General features: G+C 37.6%; 1 protein-coding gene across 1 annotated transcript in view; it reads right to left on the reverse strand.

Moving 5' to 3' along the window:
• Positions 1-22549, reverse strand: part of FAT4 (FAT atypical cadherin 4) — a 186833-nt gene that overhangs the window by 25136 nt on the left and 139148 nt on the right. The window contains exons 8-9 of the mRNA XM_069557461.1: positions 16724-16974; positions 10387-14736 (exon numbers count right to left, since the gene is read on the reverse strand). Coding sequence (XP_069413562.1) covers positions 10387-14736; positions 16724-16974 — 4601 coding nt within the window. The remainder of the gene's footprint in view (positions 1-10386; positions 14737-16723; positions 16975-22549) is intronic.

Genomic DNA, 22549 nt, shown 5'->3' on the forward strand with positions numbered 1-22549 from the left:
ATAATTTTCACCATAGAAACTTCTTTAACACAGATTTTTCAAAGGTAGGAATGAATCTCATTTAGCTTATTTGCCAAATTATAATTCATTCATTCGAGAAATATTCCTTAACTTTGACACACATGTTGTAAAGCAGAATCAGAAGTAATAAAAACCCATCAAACACATTTTCAAATACTTAGGAAGATTTATTCTTAACTATAGATTATGTATGTATGCTTTGTCTTTTTTTCTAAAATAATAACACCTAATCTGCATATATTTCAATGTATAAAGACTTTTCATGCATTGTTTTGTTCATTGAATCAGTTAATATTGACTGAATGTCTATTTGGGCCAGGCATGCTAAAAGATGAAGGTGTAACAGTCAAAAAGTAGACAATGTCTTTTCATGGTATCTCCATTTTAGAGGGGAAAATTGATCCATACAACAAGAAACATTTATATTTCACAGATGGAGGAGAAGAAGTCTTTGGAGGGTAATCCCTTGTCTAAAAAATTATAAAACTATGATATAGACTGCTCTGAAATCTAGGTTTCAGACAGCTATGATAGAATAATTAATTGCTTAGTAGGCAAAATTAAAGGTATAAGGCTAGTCCCAATCTGTGTTTTGTTATTCTTGTGATGTTGTATGGGTTTTTTATGCGAATATAAATTTATTATAATACCACTATTCTGTAACTGTAAATTATTATAATATCATATTTGTTAGAATAGTTTTTAGTTTTCCAATCTTAAGAAATGAAATCAGATGTTTCTTAATTTCCCAAGAAATTAAAATATTTCTTAGAGTTCTTAATTTCCATTCATTGCTAGGAGGGAGAGTTATTTCTGTAAAGCTATTTCCTACTTTCCAGTGTGACTGCACTAATGCCTTTATTAAATGTCTCATGAAAGCACGTAGTTTTATCTACACAACTAGACAATGTTGTGCATAGATAATCCATTTCTTCATAATAAATTAATAAATATGCTTGGAACACAAAGTTTGCATTTAATTTAGTTCTGATATTGTGTCTTGATTATGTAGCCACACTTGGTCTGGTTTGTTTGAAATTTTAAGTGAGTCAGGTTTTATGACACTGCTAACTGAACACAATTCTCTGTATCACAGGGTCATAAACAACATTTTTCCTTTATATATAAAGTTGGGAACCTCATCTTATAAGACAAAACAGTACAATTTCAGAATACCTTCCTATTTTAAGGGGAAATAATGAAAAATAAACAAGTTACCAATCTAGAAGCACAGAAATGAAGTTTTAAGTATTTTTGTAATGGGTCATACTGGAAAAACAGGGAGGACGAGTTTATCCTAAACTCATACAAACTATCGCACCAGAGAGCTGCTCTGTCATGGGAGAACTCTTTTCTCTAGTGTTTTCTAAGTGGATTTGTCACAGATTGTTCTAGAGGAGTGTATTTTTTCCCCTAATACAGTATCTGTGTCACTCCATAGAAAATAAAGAAAGATCTATTGACTATACTATTCATTATCTATTTAGTATTAGGAAAGTCACATCCCACTCCATTTATTTTTTTTCTCACATATGCTATGACACTCATTTTTTTTTTCCTTTCATTTTTTTGGAAAATTTATTTTAGAGCTGTGTTAAAAGTCCGTGTTAAAAGTAGCAAGTAATAAGTGAAAGTGAAGTCGCTCGGTTGTGTCCGACTCTTCGTGACCCCATGGACTGCAGCCCATGAGGCTCCTCCATCCATGGGATTTTTCAGGCAAGAGTACTGGAGTGGGGTGCCATCGCCTTCTCTGACACCCTCATACCTCTGCCCTATTTGAGGCAAGTAGCCAGGTGGAGGACCAAGGAATGGGTCTGGCTAACTGAGGGCTGTTAACAGGGACCACATGCAATCACAGAAAGCCAGAGTGAGGGTGGGGAAGGGGCTCCCAAGCAAGGTCAATGCCTTACCCAGGACTCTCTCAGAGACCCCTGGCTCTGGGTCTCAGTTTCTTCCTTGGAGAAATGGGTACTATCGTGTAGGTTTCTTTTCCTTGACTGTTGTAAAGACGAGAGACTGTAAGTCTGAAACCAATCTTGCCATTGGAGAGGAAATCAAGTGTTGGAGGTAGCACTGGATGTCTTTCTTCAGAGCTAGGTGTGTCCCTACCTGGGGTGAGGCAGGGCTGCTCTGGATTGCCCCCTCCTCACTGTCAGGGCAGAACCCAGCTGGCCCTGGGTGCTTGGCATTCATCCTCTGAACCAGGGTTCCATCATTGATCAGCCTCAACTGCCTGAGCATTTCCTGGGTCTGATAAATGAGTTTAGACCCCAGGTTCTCAGGCCTGGGCCAGGAAGAGCTAGCCAGCCCCCCCCAAACCCCGCCCCCCCGCCCGGATTGCCACCCTGGAGGCTGCCCCTTGACTAAAGCTATAGACTAATATTCTTTGTAGGTATGGTTAGTATAGCATTCATATTGCAAACAGATATATGTAGGTTACAAAATCACAAACTTTATTCTTAAAGACTGGAAATGGGGAACAAAGGCTAATCATTTAGGGTGGATGGCCATGTTCACTTACTCAAATATTTTGGCATATGTTCTCTCCAAGAAAAATGTATGAGTATTAAAACCCAAATCATTGACCCTATAAATCTCAACCATATACTTGTTTGAATCTTGTTGGAAAAGACCACCTTAAATTTTGGTTTAAGAAAAAAAAACAACCAAAGAAAAATTTTTTTAAATTATATAAATTAGTTATCTTATTTACACCTTACAAACTAAGATATTAACAAAGATATCTGAGTTTAATTCAAACTATAAACTATTTCTGTTAGTCTAAAGTGAGATGTGGAAAGAAACCTCAAAATAAAGACTTACTCATGTATTAAAACATACAGTGACTACCTAAATAGAAGCAGATACAAACTGAGAAAATATTGGTTTGAGAATGAATTTCTTTTAAAAGCTAAACTAAACTATCAGTAGAATTTGATTCTTTAAGTAAGCAATATAAATACACACTGGCTGGAGAAAAAAAATTCAATCTTTTATTTGACAGTTTAAGCCAGAGTTTTATTTTCTTATTTGTCAAAAATTTAAGAAATAACTTTTCTACAGGTTGTACAAATGAATTTATTGTTGAGTTTGGGTAAAATAGCCTTATTTGTTGGTATTAGAGCATGGTGTTAAGAGTATGTATGTACCAAAATAATGGTAAATTATTTACCATTAAAATCCAGTTTGAGTACTCTATTTAATGAGTAGTATTTTTATTTTACAATTATTATCAGAGAGCTTGCCATACTAGATTTAAAGATACAGTTTGAAACTCAATGTTGCAATTTAAGTTATTATTAAAAAACTTTTTTTGTTTATGTGACAGAGAGAGGTCCTAATTTTACTTCAAATCAACATAAAGCCTTTAAATGCATTATTCAAGGGCTTGGAAAGTTTATGCTCTGTTACCCAATTCGAAGTCAGCAACAAATTCTGTATTGTTCTGCACACATTTACCTACTTAAATGTTAGTGCTGATGGCATAACGAGTATCAGAGAATGCTGCAGTTTGAATTACTCTAACATGCTTCTTGTACAAACAATCTGCTGTGTTGTGCACTGTGAAACAAAATCTTGCATCATTAACTTAGTGCTGCAAGTCAATTAACAATATTTGTCATTGCCTTGAGCCTTGAAATATGCTGATAGGGCTTGCACAAAGAGAGGCATTTATGTTTCTTGAACTCAAGGAGTCTTTTTCTATTAAGATATGTTAACTGTCAGAGCAGCTGTTTAGAGGAATAAACTGATCTCATTGCTTTGATATTCATCAATTAACGGTGTTGATATACATTATTTATTATAGATAGCTTCAGGAGATGTGAGCTCCTAGCACATGGAGAAGAGGAATTGCTAAAGATGAAAATGAACACATAATCGGAGGCAAAGGTATATTCAAAGTTTCCAAGATTGCAGTTTAAACTTACAGGAGAAATTTAGCATGTGTCTTCATGTTCTGGGGCAGAAGGTGGGATGAAATATTGAACATAAATAGAATATGATGTGACCATCTATGATCTTTTCCACAAGGATATGTATTCAAGTTTCTCTTGTTCCAATAGCACATTTTAATGTTACATTAGAGAAAGTTTAGGGCTTCCCAAGTGGCTCAGTGGTAAAGAACCTGCCTGCCAATTCAGGATCTCCTTCAGGAGACACAGGTTCAATCCCAGGGTCGGGAAGATCCCCTGGAGGAGGAAATGGCAACCCACTCCAGTATTCTTGCCTGGGAAATCCCAGGGACAGAGGAGTCTGGTAGGGCTAGAGTTCATGGGGTCACAAAAGAGTTGGGCACGACTCAGTGACTAACAAGAGAAAGTTGACCTAAATTTATTCTAACTTGTTAAATTTAGCCACCCAATGGAGCTATGATTTCTGATATCCCATAGTTTGTATAGGCTTCAATTTAATCGCTTAGGTCATATATGTTAGATGTTTAGTCACTAAATCATGTTTGACTCTCTTGTGACATCACAAGACTGCTAGACTCCTCTGTCCATGAAATTTCCCAGGCAAGAACACTGGAGTGTGTGCCATTTCCTCCTCCAGCAGATTTTACTGACCCAGGAATCAAACTAGGAGACTCAGGTCTCCTGCATTGGCAGGTAGGAATTTTACTACTGAGCCACCAGGGAAGACCATATGTTATTAACAGTTACCACAAATAATATTTTTCCATCTCTTGTATTTATAGACAGAAAAGAAGGAAAACCATGTGGAACTAACAAAGTCCATTTATATCTAAACTGACTATTTTATTAACAAATATAATTCCATAATATATACATGCTATTTATTCTGAATGTTTATGCTTATAAGCTTTTTTATTATTTTGGTAGAAAGTAGTTGTTGTTGTTTTTTTTTTGCATGAGATGTAAATGTTTCCTATTATTATGAAAGGCACTATGAAAAGAGCTCATCTAAATATCCTGATCAATTAGCGTTATGGTTTTTCATGTGGAAACAAAGCAAAAATAGTATGCTTAAATAAGGGTTGCTAGCATTAAAAGCAAAAAGAAAAAAAAACTGTCTTCCTTTGTATTTTAAAACATATACAAATATGATCTAAATGTGACTACAAATGATTATATAATGATATACATAATATCTATGATATTTACAAATACACACTTACTTTCCATAGACATTAGAAGTTTCTAGACTAATAGAACCTGTTATTAATGTTTTAATGGAGTTAATGTATCATTTGAGGTAAATTGTATAATTCTGCTCTTGGAAATAAAATCAAAATAAGAACTGAGTTCTTTACCAGTCTTCCAAGAACAACGATTTGTATTTCACACAAATTTTCATTTCATATCTATTCAGTAAAGTTTGTTTATATTCTTTGGTTTCCAGGTCACATGGTCATTGACAACGTTAATATATGACTGCTGTGATTTCTGAAAGAATGACTCTTAGTTACAACTCCCATTTTCGTGAAAGCAAATGTTTGCCAAGTTTCTTGGTAAAATTACTATGCGCGACCTGTAAATAACTTTACAGTCCTGGAAAAAAATTCCTTTTTATACTGTCAAGTGACATAAAAGTGATGAATGGACAAATCTCATCCTCCTCTGAAATATCAGGACTTACTAGAGAACATAGAAAAACCTCCCCCTCTGGGAATACACTCCTGGAATTACTCCAAATACCACACCTAAAATGCATCCAGATGTGTGAAAGTGAAGAGGAAAGGGTAAAGGGGCTCTGAACTAATTCTGTTAAGAGAGACCCAGATTTGGAAATAAGTTCCATATCCATGCTGCCTTCTCTAATGTCATTCATTACTATGAAGGATTGAATGCAGGGTGTGCTGAAAACAGAAATCCTGGGAGCAGGAAGACAAATGCTATATGGCTACTGGCTATAACTGTACTTTCTAATTAGTGTCCTAGTAAACACAAGAAACTTTCATTTGTACAGGAAATGAAATACTAGATTTGTAGTTGTTAGACTGCTGTTTTCCTCCAGGATTCCCTGAACTTCTGAGGCATAAATAATATGAAAGATATTTTCTTTTGATTTACTGGGGCATATTGACAGTTGATTCAATTTCTTATACTATTAAGCTTTGTGAAAATCTAGACCTTAATTTTTCAGATGTTCTATACTATACTATAATGTATTCATCTTGTCTAACATACTCTATGTATAGCTAATCAAAGCCCCATTGAGTGATATAAAATTAAATTATAGGAAAATGCTCTTAACAATGAAATGAAGTGATTGTAATGGAAGATGAAGTCTCACTATTTCTTTTTTCAGTTTCTTTTTGGTTCTTTTTCCAGTAGTGAAGAAAAGCTGATCTGAGAGACAAGTTATACAAACAAAGTTGTTTTCTCTCAAGTTCTCTAAATTCATCAAATAAAAATATTCTTATTCCATGTATATGATGTGACCCTATCATCACAAACTTGAAAATAAAAAAATAAATATATCAGGAATATGGCAATAGGAATAATAACTATATCTCTTCATATCTTTTTGTTGTAATCACTCTACAATTTTCATTTTTATACTTGCATCTTTACAGGATGGTCTGCACAAAAATTCCCTGTTGAGCTAGCACTTAACCACTCCCTGTGAGGGCTTCTTAGGGTAAGTCCCTCAGCTTCCCTCAATTCATAAACACTTACTTTTCTAATCTTGAGCACAATTTCCAACTTCACATGAAATATTCAGGTGTGTGTGTGTGTGTGCGTGTGTGTGTGTGTGTGTGTGTGTGTATGTATTTGAGACAGAGATGGGGCAGTGGCTGGGAATTATTTTAAGCAGGAATTTCATAAACTCTCACAGCTCCAATTTGCAATATCACAGACTTTAAGAATCACTGAAAACACAGCAGTGAAAGTCCACAAAAATAGAGTAGGAAGATATAGGTGCTTTGAAATAATTCTGATGATCCAAAAAATATCTGAATACATACAGACTTTGAGGACAGCTTCACTACAGCACTTAATGCTAACAGAAGTAAAATTTAACCAGAATGAATACTTAAAAATTCATTCTGTGAGGTACACGTGTGCTTCAATATGAATTTTGTCTTATGGCTTACTAGCTTTGATTGGTTCTTTAAGACATTTTAGTGCATTAGCTCTACATTTCTAAGTCAGGTTACCTGGTAAAGACTAGCTGGAAGAAAAGGAACTCAAAATGATACTTGAGGGATTACCTCTCCAAAGAACATTAAATATATATTATAAATATGTATTAATACATTTAAACAATGCATTTCTAATTTAGTGTGTGGATTAACAATTTGTCACCATGATTTTTGATATACTGTTTGTATATCAAAATAGGACAAAGAACTGCAAAGCAAAACAAAGAAATAAAACTATCAGACTTTACTCAACTGCCTGCTTTACTGGATGGCCTATATATATATAGAATTTGGAAACAAATAATTATATTAATTAAAAAATACAAGATTTACATGACGTATTCAACTGCATGCTTGTTTACATCATCCGTGATCAATTGGATTATCCACAGTTATGCAAATGGAAACTGAAGTGAGCTCTAAGGAGGGACAGTATGTACAATTAATACATTACTTCAAATGACTTCTTTACAAAAAGAGGTTATGATGGTTATAGGCTCAGCTTCCTACAATGTAAAAAGTAGCAATAAGAGGATCTTTCTGTCAGACATTCTCTGTTGACACTCAGATCCACTTGTATCTTTCCATACAGTCAGGGCTGGAAGTTAGAAAACTATCATCTTTCCAGACTCCCTTCCAGCAGGACTCAGGTTCAGCTTGTGCAGTGGGTGAGAGGTGAATGACAATCTGAAGGGTAAAACGAAAGCAGTCACTGTTCTAGGAATCACTCACTACAGCCCTGCAAAGGTGACCAGGAGTGCTTTTTGGAAATATTTGCAATGTCTTTATGGCTGAGGTTATTGGTGAATTTTCCTGACTTTCATACTTAGCCAGTTTGAAGCTTCTAATACATGTCTCAGAGGGTTGCTGTGCAGTTTAAGTAGAATAATGGACAAAAAATTCTAAGAAGGCTCATATCACAGGCTCACCATAATATTCTCTAGCAAGTGCAGATCAAAGCATGATGAGGTGTGACAGGCATTTAAAGAGCAGAGGATCTCGAGTAAAGCTTATCATCAAAACTCAGCTCACTTTCTTGTGCTGTGCTGGAGGCAAGTCATTTAACTGTATTCTCTCTAAGATCTCATTTGTTGTCTTTCAATCAGAAGGATAAGAATATTCACTTAATAGATTTGTAAGAAGAACTTAATAACTAAATGAATAATGATGTCTATGATGCAAGGAACTTTAAGCAGTATTGCAAGTAGCCATTTGAGAAATGCTATTAATATTTCATAATGAAGGACGGGTATGCTTAAAAGTTTCAACAACTACATTTAGAAACGGATGCGGTGTATGTTTAAATATAATGAAAAATAAAGAAACAGACTAGAGAGAAGTAACATGAAAAGGCTAGTTCTGTGCCCTTGCCTTAAGCAACATTTCTGCTGAGATCAGCATGTGTCCCTCGCTCACACTCATGTCATTTTCCATCTTCCCCATGTACTACCTAATGCAGTCACCCTTTCTTCATTCTAGGACTAAGTATAAACTCACTCTAGGTGTGAAATAGTGTATCATACTAAAATGGAACAAATAAATAATCTTATTGTTGAACTCACAACAGAGGAAGTAATTTGGAGAGGCTGGGGGTGGGAGAGGTGGACGATAGAGTGAGGAAGGTTTTCTGGAAATCCTGAACTCATAACATGTATGTAACCCTGTTATTCATAATCCTAAGAGTACAACTCTGGTAAGTCTTATGCCTACCTTCTGCCACTCAAGCTTGTCTTTATAGAAATTCTATAGCATACCTCTGTATCGACCATTATATTAATACTACTACTAAAGCTACTAATTAGCATTGCTACTTACTGAAAGTTGGAATCTGTGCTAGGTATTTTACAAATATTATTTGTACTCATTACAACATCCCTAAAAGATAAGTAACTATGACTATTCTCGTTTTATATATGGGAGAGTTGAAAGTGAGCAAGATTAGGGGACTTCCCAAAAGCTATAGCTAAATCAAGTTTTGTTAAATCCCCTGATTCTTTCCATACATATGTTTGCTGCCCCTTTTCTTCATTCATATTTTAAGGGCATTATTTTGTCAAAAGGTAAAGCTTATATGATCTGCTTTGGCTTATTAAAACTTGCTGTAAAGAATCATCAAGCAATTCAGTTCTCCAAATATAAAACCATGAAGTATACACACGGTAGGCTTCATTTTAAAATATGATATACAAATACAATTATCTTAAAAACTTCTTTTAAAATTGCATTCTGCAATATACTTACAAAATTTTAAAAAGTATATCCTGGTTTTACCAATTTCACTGTACTTTACACTAAGTTAATAAACACTACAGGGCAACCCAATCTAACATATATGTACTAAAAAGGTATAGTGTACAAATTACAGAAAAGAAATTGCCTCTCATCAAACATCTACAGCATAAATGTATACACATTTGAAGGTACACTAACCACAGATCAGTTAATAAACAGATGATGGATAGATAGATAAGTAGGACTAGAAACAAAGATCTATTTATAAGCATATATCATGTTCTATTAGAATGACAAAGAGTAGTCAAATAATTTCTCTATATATTTAATTCTGCTCCCAAAATATCAAGGTATATTCTGACTCAGCCAATGATACTTTCTACCTGACTACTAGAAATAACAAGGCATTTAGATCTCAATCTAAATTACACCTGTTGCTTCATCTTTTCACAGTGTGGGTCAGATTTCAATAATCAGAGTGATAGTTATGGTGAAAATCATAAAATTGATGATGATTAAATAATTTACAACAATGACAGTTCTTTAGAACACAGAATAGTCCAGATTTTATACTTGAAATACACCATGTCCTTTAACTGTAGAACGCTTTTTTGAAGATAAGATGCTCTTTTTGCTCTTGTGCAAGAAACTCAGTAGCTGGACTAAGAATTTAAACTCCAGAATGACCTGTGTAAGCTCACATCCTGACTCTACAACAAATCAACTGAGTCACCTTAGACAATCAGTTCAATTTCTCTCTATTTTTCTTAAGAAAAGTTTCCTTTTTTTAAAGCTTGTAAAATCATTATCCCTACCACTTGTCAGTTTTCTCCTGAGAAGTGAAATTAATACAGATAAAGTTCCTAGAACAGTGTCTGGCCAATAGTAATTGCTTAAAGCATTTGCTATGATTCTACCTATTCTTTAGAGAAAATCATTTGAAGATAACAAAGTTCACAGCTTTCTATCATATTTGATATGACTAGGGTCTTGGTGGACAAAAAAAGAACTTAACGCCATCATACCTGTGTATCCAGTTTTGCAAACACAGTTGAAGCCTCCTGGAAAGTTCTGGCAAATGGCACCGTTCTTGCAGGGACTAGGCAGGCACTCGTTGATGTCTCGCTCACAGGCCCTGCCGGTGAAGCCATCCGGGCAGCTGCAGGAAAACCCTCCCACTAAATTGTGACAGGTCCCACCATTGTGGCAAGGAGATGGAAGACATTCATCTATGTCAATTTCGCACCAGCTGCCTGTGTAGCCTGGCAGACACTTGCATAAGAAAGGCTGCAGAGGTTCGTTTGCCACGATGATGACTGGAAGGCTCTCGTGGCTCTTCAGTTCAGTGCTCACGGCTAGCCTCCTGACACAGCTCCCTCCGTTCTGACACGGGACAGGAGCACAGGCGTCATGATCCACAGACTCCACCTTCACGCCGCTCTGCCTCAGGAGGATCTCCTTGATGCTTTCAAAGAAGGTGGCTACACCACTGGGATTCACATACTGATTGTGGTTTCGCTTCACAGCTGCCAAAAGAAACGTTCTGTTGTGCCCTTCATAAGCCCCATACAGTTGCACAGCAGTCCCGAGGCCTGTCAGCTGTGAACTGGCAATGCGCAAGAAATGAAGGTAGTGGTTGGTCAGGAAGTCCTTCACGGTCGGTACACCAAGGCGCAGTAGGATGCTGTTATCCACCGTCGCGTTGGAAAATCCCGTGAAGAAAACTCGGATGTTGCTGGTGACCGTGCTGTGGACACCATCATTACTAAGGACGGTCAGATCAAACGTGCCATCTGTGGACCTCGGCTGGGAGCTCAGATCACAGGTGCCCCTTGGAATACTGAAGAGGCTGGTCACTCCCGAGGTCAGGGAGCAGTGGAAGGTGTCTAGCACATCGGGATCCTGCGGCTTCACGGAGCCTAAAACTCCACCAGGAAACAAATTACCGTAATAATTAACAAATATCTCCACCGTCCGAGACTGCGATGGGTTGTCATTTTGGTCTATGACTGTGATATGCACGGTCCCCGTAGAAGACATCTGAGGCACGCCAGAATCCCTGGTGACCACTGACAGATAGAAGTCGGAGATCTGCTCTCTGTCGATCTCTCGGGTGGTGCTCAGAACTCCCGCAGTGTTCAGACTGAAATAGTTGGTGGCAGGACCTGTGCTCAGCAGATAGTAGGTAAAGGGGCCTTGATTGGGAGGGAGATCCGGATCTGTGGACTGAAGGGTCATCACCAAAGTTCCTGGGCGTTTGTTTTCCATCACTTCCCCCTCGCTGATGGTCAACATAGGCCCGTTATCATTTATATCTTCCAGGGTAACTAATAAGGAGGCACTTCCGGTAGCAGAGGGGGTCCCGGAATCCACAGCCAAAACCGTGAGATTATAGATGGGTAGGGTTTCTCGATCTAACTCTGCAGTAACGGTGATCTGTCCTGTCTGTGGATTAATGGAAAAGGCACCGTTTTCATTCCCTGATCCAATGAAGTAAGAAAACCTACTCCAGCTGGGAACAGAGTCTGAGTCAAAGGCACTGACAAAGGTCACGTGAGTCCCCGTGGGCACCCCTTCACTGATCTGAACGCTGTAGATGTTTAGACTAAAAACGGGGGGGTCATTGGCATCAAGCACAGTGACATTCACAGTGACCTCATCTATGTCTGCCCCTCGAATGCTGCCAAAATTCTTGGCCAGTACCTTCAAAGATACCCTTTCTTCTTTTTCTCTATCAAGAAGTCCAGACACATAAATCTGTCCCGTCTTCTTGTTGATCTGGAAACCCTTCTTTCTACTGTTACCAAAAATCAAATAATGAACCTCCCCATCACTGCCCAAGTCACGGTCACTGGCAAATACTTCTCCAACAATAGTACCTTTAGGAGCTGCTTCTGAGATTTCAAAATAGTAAAGTTTGGAAACAAAACGAGGCACATATTCATTTGTCCCTTTTAACTGGATATTAACAGTGGCAAAACTGCATCTCTCCTCATCGGGGACATTGAAGGCTTTCACAGTAAGGTGGTAGCTCTGCTTGGTTTCAAAATCCAAGAAGCCTTGAGTGGTGATGACTCCAGTGTTGGGGTCAATGACAAAGAGGTCACTATCAGATGACTGTATAGTGTAGGCAATCACAGCATTGGTGCCAGAGTCAGCATCTGTTGCATTTAGGTGGATAACTGTTGTCCCACTGGGGGCATTTTCCAAAACAGTGGGGAAATATTCATCAGGGAGAAATACTGGAGAATTGTCATTCACATCAATCACATTTACAGTCACACTGCAGTAACCAGTCCTTGAGACCCATCCTCCGTCTGTAGCACTAACAGTCATCTCGTGTTTCTGGCAGAGCTCATAATCAAGGGCTTTGGCGAGTGTTAATACACCTGTGGAGGAATTGATTGCAAAGATGCCTTCTTCATTTCCAGAGGAAATACTGTACCTAATCAAGCCATTCATAGCTGTGTCTCTATCTCTTGCAGAAACAGTTCTAACAATGGCTCCAACACTATGGCTTTCAGGGATGGTTGCACTCATGTGACTTTGAGAGAATTCAGGTGTGTGGTAGTTTTCCTCCGTTACAATTATTTGAACAGTTGCTTGGGATGAAAGTGGAGGGTTTCCCTTATCTTTTGCAGTGACAGTGATCAAAAAGTTCTGATTCAGGTCAGATGTCAGGGGAGCTGCTACCGAAATCCACCCTGTATGATTGTCTAACTTAAATTTTCCCAAATGATTTTCATTCAAAATGAAATACTCCACTTCAGAATTCAAGCCAAAATCTTTATCATCTACTGCAGTAACTTTGATTAACTTTGTCCCAACTTTAACATGTTTGGTGACTGGAGTAAAATATTTAGTTTTAAGAAATTGCGGTGCATTGTCATTACTGTCCACCGTGTTTATGGTAACTGTCGTCTCACTAAGTAACGCAGGATTACCTCGGTCTGAAGATGTCACTATAAAACTATGTCTGTTGATGTTCACGTTGCTGAAGCCACTGACATTTTGATATTTTAAGACCTGTTTATTGAAAATCTCTCCTGTGGAGGCATTAATCCTGAAGTACTCTGACTGAGATTTTATAAAATAAAACACTTGTCCATTTGATCCCTCATCAGGGTCTGTCGCAGATACCTGAGTCACTTTGGAGCCAATTTCAGTAAGTTCAGGGCAATCTAAATAATAGGAGGGTCTGCTAAATCTTGGAGCATTGTCATTGATGTCTGTCACAAATATTGTGACATCTGTACTTACAGTCCATCCAGAGTCATGTGCAGAAACTCGGATTCTGTAACGGTCTGTGTCTTCTCTATTTAAAGGTCTGCTAATTACAATATCCCCAGTGCTGGGATTAATGGTAAATGGAAGACTTGTGTCCATTATAGAGTATCTACTAATTGCATTTACACCAGTGTCTTCATCAGAAGTTGTGACACGTGTAACTGTGTACCCTAATGGGGAATTTTCAGGAACATGGGCACTGAATATTTGTGAAAACCTCGGGGCATTATCATTTTCATCTAAAATGTTAATGATGACTTTTACTGAGGTACTCTGAGAAGGGGAGCCTCTGTCTGAGGACTTTACAATAAGCACATACTGAGATATTTTTTCCCTGTCTAAAGGTCGAATGCTTCTAATTTCACCAGTGGCATGATTGATACTGAAACTATGTTCTTTGTTGCCATTAATGATTTCATAATCTAACTGTCCATTGGGCCCACTGTCCTTGTCCACTGCAGAAACAGTGAGTATTTTTCGAGGAGAAAGGTTTTCTAATATTTCAGATATAAATGGATCTTCCTTAAAGACAGGAGGATTATCATTGACATCTAACACTGTTATGTCAAGTTTCTCATAGGAGGAGAAAGGAGGAAAACCTCCATCTCTGGCTTCTATCCATACAACATATTTTTGTATCTTTTCAAAATCTAGAGGCTGACTTATGGAAACCTGTCCTGTTAACTGATCAATCTGGAGTGTGTTGCCAAGATTGCCACTTGCAATATAATAGGACAAAGGTTCTCCTCTCAAGGAGGACCCTGTTACAGTAGTGACAAGAGTGCCTACTGGTTGGCTTTCAGGAAACATGAAAGTCTGTTCTTTGGCTTTGACTTTAGGGAAATCTGCTTTGTTCACAAATCGAACAGTCACTGTGGTAGAATCTGTCTTGGGGACTGAGCCACCATCTTTTACGTGGACAGAAAATGTCACTTCTGAAGTGCCATTTAGTGGTCTGGCTGCCATAATAGCTCCTCTCAGTGTGTCAATGTGAAATTTTTCAGAGTTTCTACCCGAAAGAGAGTAATGGAGTTCAGAATTCGGTCCAATATCGGCATCCGTGACAGTAACTGCAAAGACGAAGGAACCTATAAAAGAGGGAGTGTGCAGTTATAAATCACATGGAACCCCAATAAAACATCTGATGGTAAGTTAAAACAGTATATTAAAACTATATATAAAACACTATATTGCTACCTGATACAACTTTATTTTCTCACGACTACTCGGGGAGAACAGTATATCTTATATTGTCTCGAAATTTCCCCAGTCAAATCTACTTAACAGTAATCTTCCGGGACTGACCTGCCATTATCTACCTAAAAGCCAGACGATCTATGGAATTTAATACTTTTCAGTGTACCTTTGAGAGAAGCACAGCGAAAAGCAATGGCTAATCATTCCAAATTATAGTTCTTAGGAGAAAAATCTGTACATAATTTCCAACAAACACAATAATACATGCGTTCTGCTAAGAACTATATTTCTGCCCAACAGAAAAAACACTCGAAAAAATTGCTCTATTATGTCTTAAAACACTTTGAATTACATTTTATGTAATCATATAAACAAAAATAATATGCTTAAAAAATAATTGTCAGTTCTATAGGAAAAGTTTTTTAATCTGTGAGCTATTCTCATATGGAGATAAAGTATATATGTGAATGTGTGTGGAGATACGTGTGTGTACTACAACAATTATAAAGTATACGCACATACATATATATGAACAATTATAGTGTAGTAAGAAATAAGAATTGAAGAATGGACTCAATTTGGATTCCAAAAGTTAGTGCTTGGGATGAAGGCCAAAGAGGAACAAACCGTAGAGGAGATAACGCTGAAAAGCTGCCATAAGGACATGCTTTTGATAGACTTATTCAGAAACCTTTCCCAAACCTGCACGCCTAGCCCTGCAGAAGAGTTTGTGACACAAGTGAAAGGTAGTCTAATCTTAAGAAGGCCAGTGATTCTACTAAATTACTATGTTTAATGAGCGGGAAAAATGCCTAAGTCTTACTCACTTTGTATAGGAGATGTTATATTGCATCATTACACCTTGGGTGTAACCAGAATCATGCCTGCTAACATCATTTCAGCTGAAGGCCCACTCCAGGGATTCATGACTTTGATACTGGCTTTTTCTTTTGATAAAAAGTTGGCACAAAAATTTATGGATTTTATACCTTCTACTGGTAGCAACTAGACCCTCTCAAGTGAATAGAAGATCAAAATTCACTAGCGGCAAAATTGTGGATCTGTTTTTTTCTTTTTTTACTCTCATTAAAAATATCTTAAAGGAGAAAAAATTTAATTATAACTTCATTTATTTATTATCCAGTCTCAAAATCCATTTCAAAAATTAACAATGGCAGATGATTTGTGCAGTTCCTAAGAGAGCAGGCCATTCTTAGCAAAGAAGCAAATAAACCCAAACTAAACTTAAAATAGGGTTTGAAAGATAAATACATATTGTCAATTTGAACATGATTCATTATTGCCTCTATACACATATTAATAGAAAAAACTTCATTCATTAAAATTGAGTTAAAATATTTATAGCAGTAATTAACTAGAAGGATTCTTTCAATAAATCTTTTGAAAATTTGTCTGTGAACCATTGGATAAAATATTAATTTTCTATGAAAGAACCCAGTTGAGAGCCTAGTACCTCTAAGATAATGTTTTAGGTATAATGTAAGGACATGGCATGAAACATACATAATGTCCGTCCTATCAGGGCACACACAAATCACATCTCAGGACAGAAACCTACCTGACTACAAAGTGAAATCTATTTTCATATTTACCAATATTCAATTAAAATTCAGAAACAGCACTAGGAAAGCTGTGGCAATTATGAAATCTTAAATACAATTGGTCTGAGAAGAAAAAATTAGTTTGTAAGAGTCAATGTTCCTTCAATTGCTTTAATCAAGAGTTTAATTTTAGAGGATTTGCAAACTTTGGCTATGTCAGAAATATACCTGTAGAAAAAAACAGAAATTTAATTATAGGAAGTGCCCAATGCATAGTTTTTATTTCTCTGTGAGACATGAGAGGCAGTTTGGTTACCTGGCAGAGTAGGAGATGGGATGTGCGTGACATACGGGTGATGCTGAAACCTTGGTGGGTTGTCATTGACATCAGTCACCGTGACGAGCACACTGGTAGAACTGGAAAGGGGTTCCGGGGACCCAGCATCACTGGCAACAACCACTAAAGTATAATTCTCTTTTGTTTCCCTGTCTAGCAATGCACTGGTGATGATTTGTCCTGTGGATGGGTTGATGGTGAACTGAGAATTTCCACCAATGATCCTATAACTAAAGCAGAGAACAGACATGGGCATATTTCTTCCAGTTTTAATGCTGCAACATCTATTTACTAGAATTTTAACGAGCGAGGCAGAAAAGTCAAGGAAAACATTACAAATAAGATCACAGAACAATGAAAGAATATGCTAGTTCACATTTTATGTGAGCATCACATTAACAGTCTTTATGGCAAGATGTCCTATGACCTCAAGCTGGTCTTCATAAGGTTTGTGAGCTTCCTAAATCATGCAAGACCCTAGAATATACCCAGAAGACTATCATAGTTTAAATAAACCAGCCTGAAAGCATAAATCAGGCTCTTGCTCTAATATTGTGGTCAGTGGCAAGGATCACAGATGAACATCTGTTAAATACATCTAAAAAGTATTTATCTGCTGTGTGCTATAATATACCAGAAAAGATCAGTGGAAGGTCTTGTTCTCTAAAGACCAAACACTGTATATGACACATATTGAGAGTTGGACTGTGAAGAAAGCTGAGCGCCAAAGAATTGATGCTTTTGAACTGTGGTGTTGGAGAAGACTCTTGAGAGTCCCTTGGACTTCAAGGAAATCCAACCAGTCCATTCTAAAGGAGATCAGTCCTGGGTGTTCTGTGGAAGAACTGATGCTAAAGCTGAAACTACAATACTTTGGCTACCTCATGCAAAGAGTTGACTCATTGGAAAAGACTCTGATGCTGGGAGGAATTAGGGGCAGGAGGAGAAGGGGACGACAGAGGATGAGATGGCTGGATGGCATCACCAACTCGATGGGCGTGAGTTTGAGTGAACTCCAGGAGATGATGATGGACAGGGAGGCCTGGCGTGCTATGGTTCATGGGGTTCCAGAGAGTCGGACATGACTGAGTGACCAAACTGAACTGAACTGAACTGAACTGACTATCCAGAGCCACTCAAGAACTGATTATTTATACAGACACATTCCTAGTTACTAATTCTCTCATTTGCTATTCCTCATATGGCCAGCTGCTTTGCTTTCCTGTTGTAAGGAGTGGTATGACATCTTCATGGATATTTTGATGCTAACCAGATTGGTTAGTGGGCAGGAGTTTTCACTGAGAATAGCTTCTCTCTTCTGTCTAAAGAAAAGGCTATCTGTGTATATTTCTGAGAGCTCAGCTAGGAAAGAAGTAGCTAAGCCTGAAGGTTCAGAAGTTGGCTGTGGTCCAGAATGTTTTCTGTTGGAGGGTAGCAAGGAAATGAGGAAATGGATATCTTTCAAGTCTTCTCCTTCATGCCAACAAACAAATGCCCTTGTTGAAACTAACGGGTGTTTCTATAGTTTGCTTTGTGTCCATAAAAACATAGCAACAGCAAGTGTCTAATAGAAACAGCAGGAAAAACTTTACATCGCAGCCAGTGCACATTCTTCCTATTAAGTTCATTGTTTAAAACAAACATTTTGGCACCTTCATCCTTTTCTAGAGACATTAGGAACTGTTAAGGAGCTACGTGTTCTTTTGTTTGTTTGTTTTTAAACAAAAGAGGTTCTATAAAATGAGAGCTAAATAGATGGAGCATAGAGAGGGAGTTTGGTTGAGAACTGATTTCAAAATTGATAAAATACTTTGTATCACTCAGATTCGAATGTCTTATAGCAACTTCAAGTGCAAGATCAGGAATAAGAACAACAAAGACTGCATTTCCTGGACCAGAAGTGACTCCTCATAAAAGTATTATTACTGATTATTAACACCCTTACACAGTAAACAATACCTATTCCCGATATTAAAATAAAAATATCATAGGTTTGGAAGTTAGAAATTCAGGAGTCATGAAATAATCACATTGTCTTACCTTTTAGAGAAAGTCTGTAGAAACCTGGATTATGAGAAGTATGTGAGTTTATTTTGGGATAACTTAATAGGGAGAGAAAAAGTGCTTCATAGTGCCACAAGCTTTTTTTTATGACAGCAAAGGTCAGGGTTCAATCAAATATTTGTTCCCTTAAGCATTCACATATAAAAATAAGAAGGATGCAAAAAGCATGCAAATTTGATTTGGATGTCTTGTATATGAGAAGGTCATGGTATATTAGATTGAGCAATGTGTTGAAAGGCAAATGATGAGAGTTCTGGCCCAAGCTGAACTCAGTAATCCATAAAAGAACTTTGAATTGTAAAGTCTTTAGTCTTTATTTTATGCTATTGCACATAAGACTGTCTCTTTAAAAGTAGCTAATATATTTACTATTTTCAAAAAGTAAAGACTAAATTGCCATGTTAAATGTGGTTAATTTTATCTAGGCTTTCTTTGTTTCTGAAATGTATGAAAAGTGTATCCTAAATACTAAATATCCTTTACTATCTCACAGTATCTATAATACCAGTTTTAATCAAATTTATACTTGTAAGTTAAAAAAAAAGAAAGAGATAAAAGCAGCATATGCAACAATATAAAATGAACAGACTGCCAAGATCATATGCCTGGGTTTTCCCCACTTCATTCTTTTCTTTTTCTTTTTTTTTTTTTTTTGAGTTTTGGTTCACTTCTCATCTTTGATGAATCTCGGTACTGCTTCTCTGATCCAAATTAGTTTTTTTTTTTAATGGTTATGAACTTTATTAGATCAAGTCTTGTGCTACCTTCTTAAATCTAAACACCTATGCTTCTCTAATGGCTCAGATGGTAAAGAATCTGCCTGCAACGCAAGAGATCCACGTTTGATCCCTAGTCAGGAAGATCCCCTGGAGAAGGGAATGGCTACCCACTCCAGTATTCTTGCCTGGAGAATCCCCATGAACAGAAGAGCCTGGCAGGCTACTGAAGGACTAACACTTTCATTCTTTCTTTCATGCTGTTCTTTACAGTTTTGTAGCATCGTATTGTGTTCTTAGTGTGTACTCAGCAGACAAGGATTTCATTTATTTCCTCATTTAAGCCTCAGAACCGTCTTAATAGTGTGGTACTAGATTTGTACTAGATTTTTAACTGATAAGGAAGTTGAGTCTAAGGGAGGCTAATATAGTTGCACGAAGATGCATAAAGTCTATAAATGGCAGATGAAGACTTCGAACTTCTGTCTTTATGACCTCAACGTGCACTTTTCCCATTATCCTACAGTAGAAGGAAGCTGAGACACAGCCTGGGAGGTTTTAGGGGAGACAAAAAATGCTGCAGCTCATGCTAAGCCCAAAAGCAATTCTTGTGAAGGTGTGTTGATGTAGGGCTGGTTTACAATGATTTAGTTCTTTTGTTAAAGAACCTGCCTGCCAGTGAAGGAAACATAAGAGACACTATTTTGATCCCTGGGTCAGGAAGGTCCCCTGGAGAACGAAATGGGAACCCACTCCAGTATTCTTGCCTGGGAAATCCCTTGGACAGAGAAACCTGGCGGGCTACGGTATATGAGGTCTCAAAGAGTTGGACAGGACTGAAGAGAATGAGCACACACACAGAGTTCAATGTCAATCCACAAAGATCTTCATTTATTTTCTGACTCAAGAAATTTACTGTTTCAAATTACTGGTATAAACAGATCATTATAATCTAAAATCTCAATCAATCATTGCATTTGTAAAGCTGAATTAACCCCATTTGATTTTGTGAATCTTTTTTTAACCTCTTCCTGAGATTTACTACGATCATAAGGAACTGTGTTGTGGGCTGCTAGAATATGATGATCTAGTAATGCATTGGAGAAGGAAATAGCAACCTACTCCAGTGTTCTTGCCTGGAGAGTCCTAGGGACGGGGCTGCCTGGTGGGCTGCCATCTCTGGGGCCGCACAGAGTTGGACACAACTGAAGCAACTTAGCAGCAGCAGCAGCAGTAGTAGTTTAGAACCTGAACTCTGGAACATAGTTCCCTTGGACATGACTTTTGATCTCACTCAAGTACATAAATTCATAAAATTTCTTAACCTTTCTAAGTCTTCTCTATCTATAAAGTATTATGCATGTATGTATTCCTTTCATTTGGTAGTTTTTGAGTGTCAAATGTAATTTCTTTTGAAAAGCACCTGGCATTGTAATTAGTATGTGACACGAATTCAAAATTTAGGTTTATGTTCATAACAGTATATGCATATAGCTATAATAAACTATTATCTTTATTATAATGCATCTTTATATTTGGGTGCATGCATGCATGCTAAGTCAAATTAGTCATGTCCAACTCTTTGCAACCCTACGGACTGTAGCCCACCTGGCTCTCTGTCCGTGGGGATTCTCCAAGCAAGAATACTGGAGTGGGTTGCCATTCCCTCCTCCAGGGGATTTTCCTGATCCAGGAATCAAACCCACATTTCTTATGCCTCCTGCATTGGCAGGAGTGTTCTTTAGATTTGCACCGCCTGGGAAGCCCTTATATTTGGGTAAGATGAACTAACAGATAGAAACATGGATTGAGTAGGTAAAAAAATTCTGAACTCAAGCTTATATCCTAGATAGAAGAAAGATACATCAAAGTAAATGCAAAACCAGGCCATATATTTAAGGGCAAAGTGTTCTGAAGCATTGTTTCAGGAATTCAGAAGACAAAGGGATTGCTTTTTTCTTTAAATTTTATTATTATTATTTTTTTACTTTACAATATTGTATTGGTTTTGCCATTCATCAACATGAATCCGCCATGGGTGTACACGTGTTCCCAATCCTGAACCCCCTTCCCACCTCCCTCTCCATACCATCTCTCTGGGTCATCCCGGTGCACCCGCCCCAAGCATCCTGTATCCTGCATAGAACCTAGACTGGCGATTCATTTCTTATATGATATTTATACATGTTTCAATACCATTCTCCCAAATCATCCCACCATCTCCCTCTCCCACAGAGTCCAAAAGACTGTTCTATACATCTGTGTCTCTTTTGCTGTCTCACATACAGGGTTATCGTTACCATCTTTCTAAACTCCATATATATGTGTTATTATATTGTATTGGTGTTTTTCTTTCTGGCTTACTTCACTCTGTATAATCGGCTCCAGTTTCAGAGATTGCTTTTGACTAGAAAAGCCTCTCCTGGAGAACAGTAAATTTAGGTTAAGATTTAAAGGGGTTACTCATTTAAAAGGTTACTCATCTTACAATAGGGCTTCCTCAGATAGTGTAGTGGTAATGAATCTGCCTGCCAGCGCAGGAGATGCAAGAGATTGCCTGGGTCAGGGAAGATCCCCTGAAGTAGGAAATAGCAACCCATTTCAGTCTTCTTGCCTAGGAAATCCCATGGACAGAGGAGCCTGGCGGGCTACAGCTCATGGGGTCACAAAGAGTTGGTGGTGTCTGAGCACACACACATCTTACAATAGTAATGAAAAGGGAGAATGAAGGTATTCTAGGCTGAGTCAACAACTTGCTATAAAAGATCAGCAAATATTTTAAATTAGTAAATATTTTAGTAAGTATTACTAAAATTACTAAAATGATGATGTGATCACTAATCTAGAGCCAGACATCTTGGGATGTGAAGTCAAGTGGGCCTTAGAAAGCATAACTACGAACAAAGCTAGTGGAGGTGATGGAATTCCAGTTGAGCTATTTCAAATCCTGAAAGATGATGCTGTGAAAGTGCTGCACTCAATATGCCAGCAAGTTTGGAAAACTCAGCAGTGGCCACAGGACTGG

This window comes from Ovis canadensis, chromosome 17 (assembly GCF_042477335.2).
Source record: "Ovis canadensis isolate MfBH-ARS-UI-01 breed Bighorn chromosome 17, ARS-UI_OviCan_v2, whole genome shotgun sequence".
In the NCBI taxonomy this organism is placed as follows: Eukaryota; Metazoa; Chordata; class Mammalia; order Artiodactyla; family Bovidae; genus Ovis; species Ovis canadensis.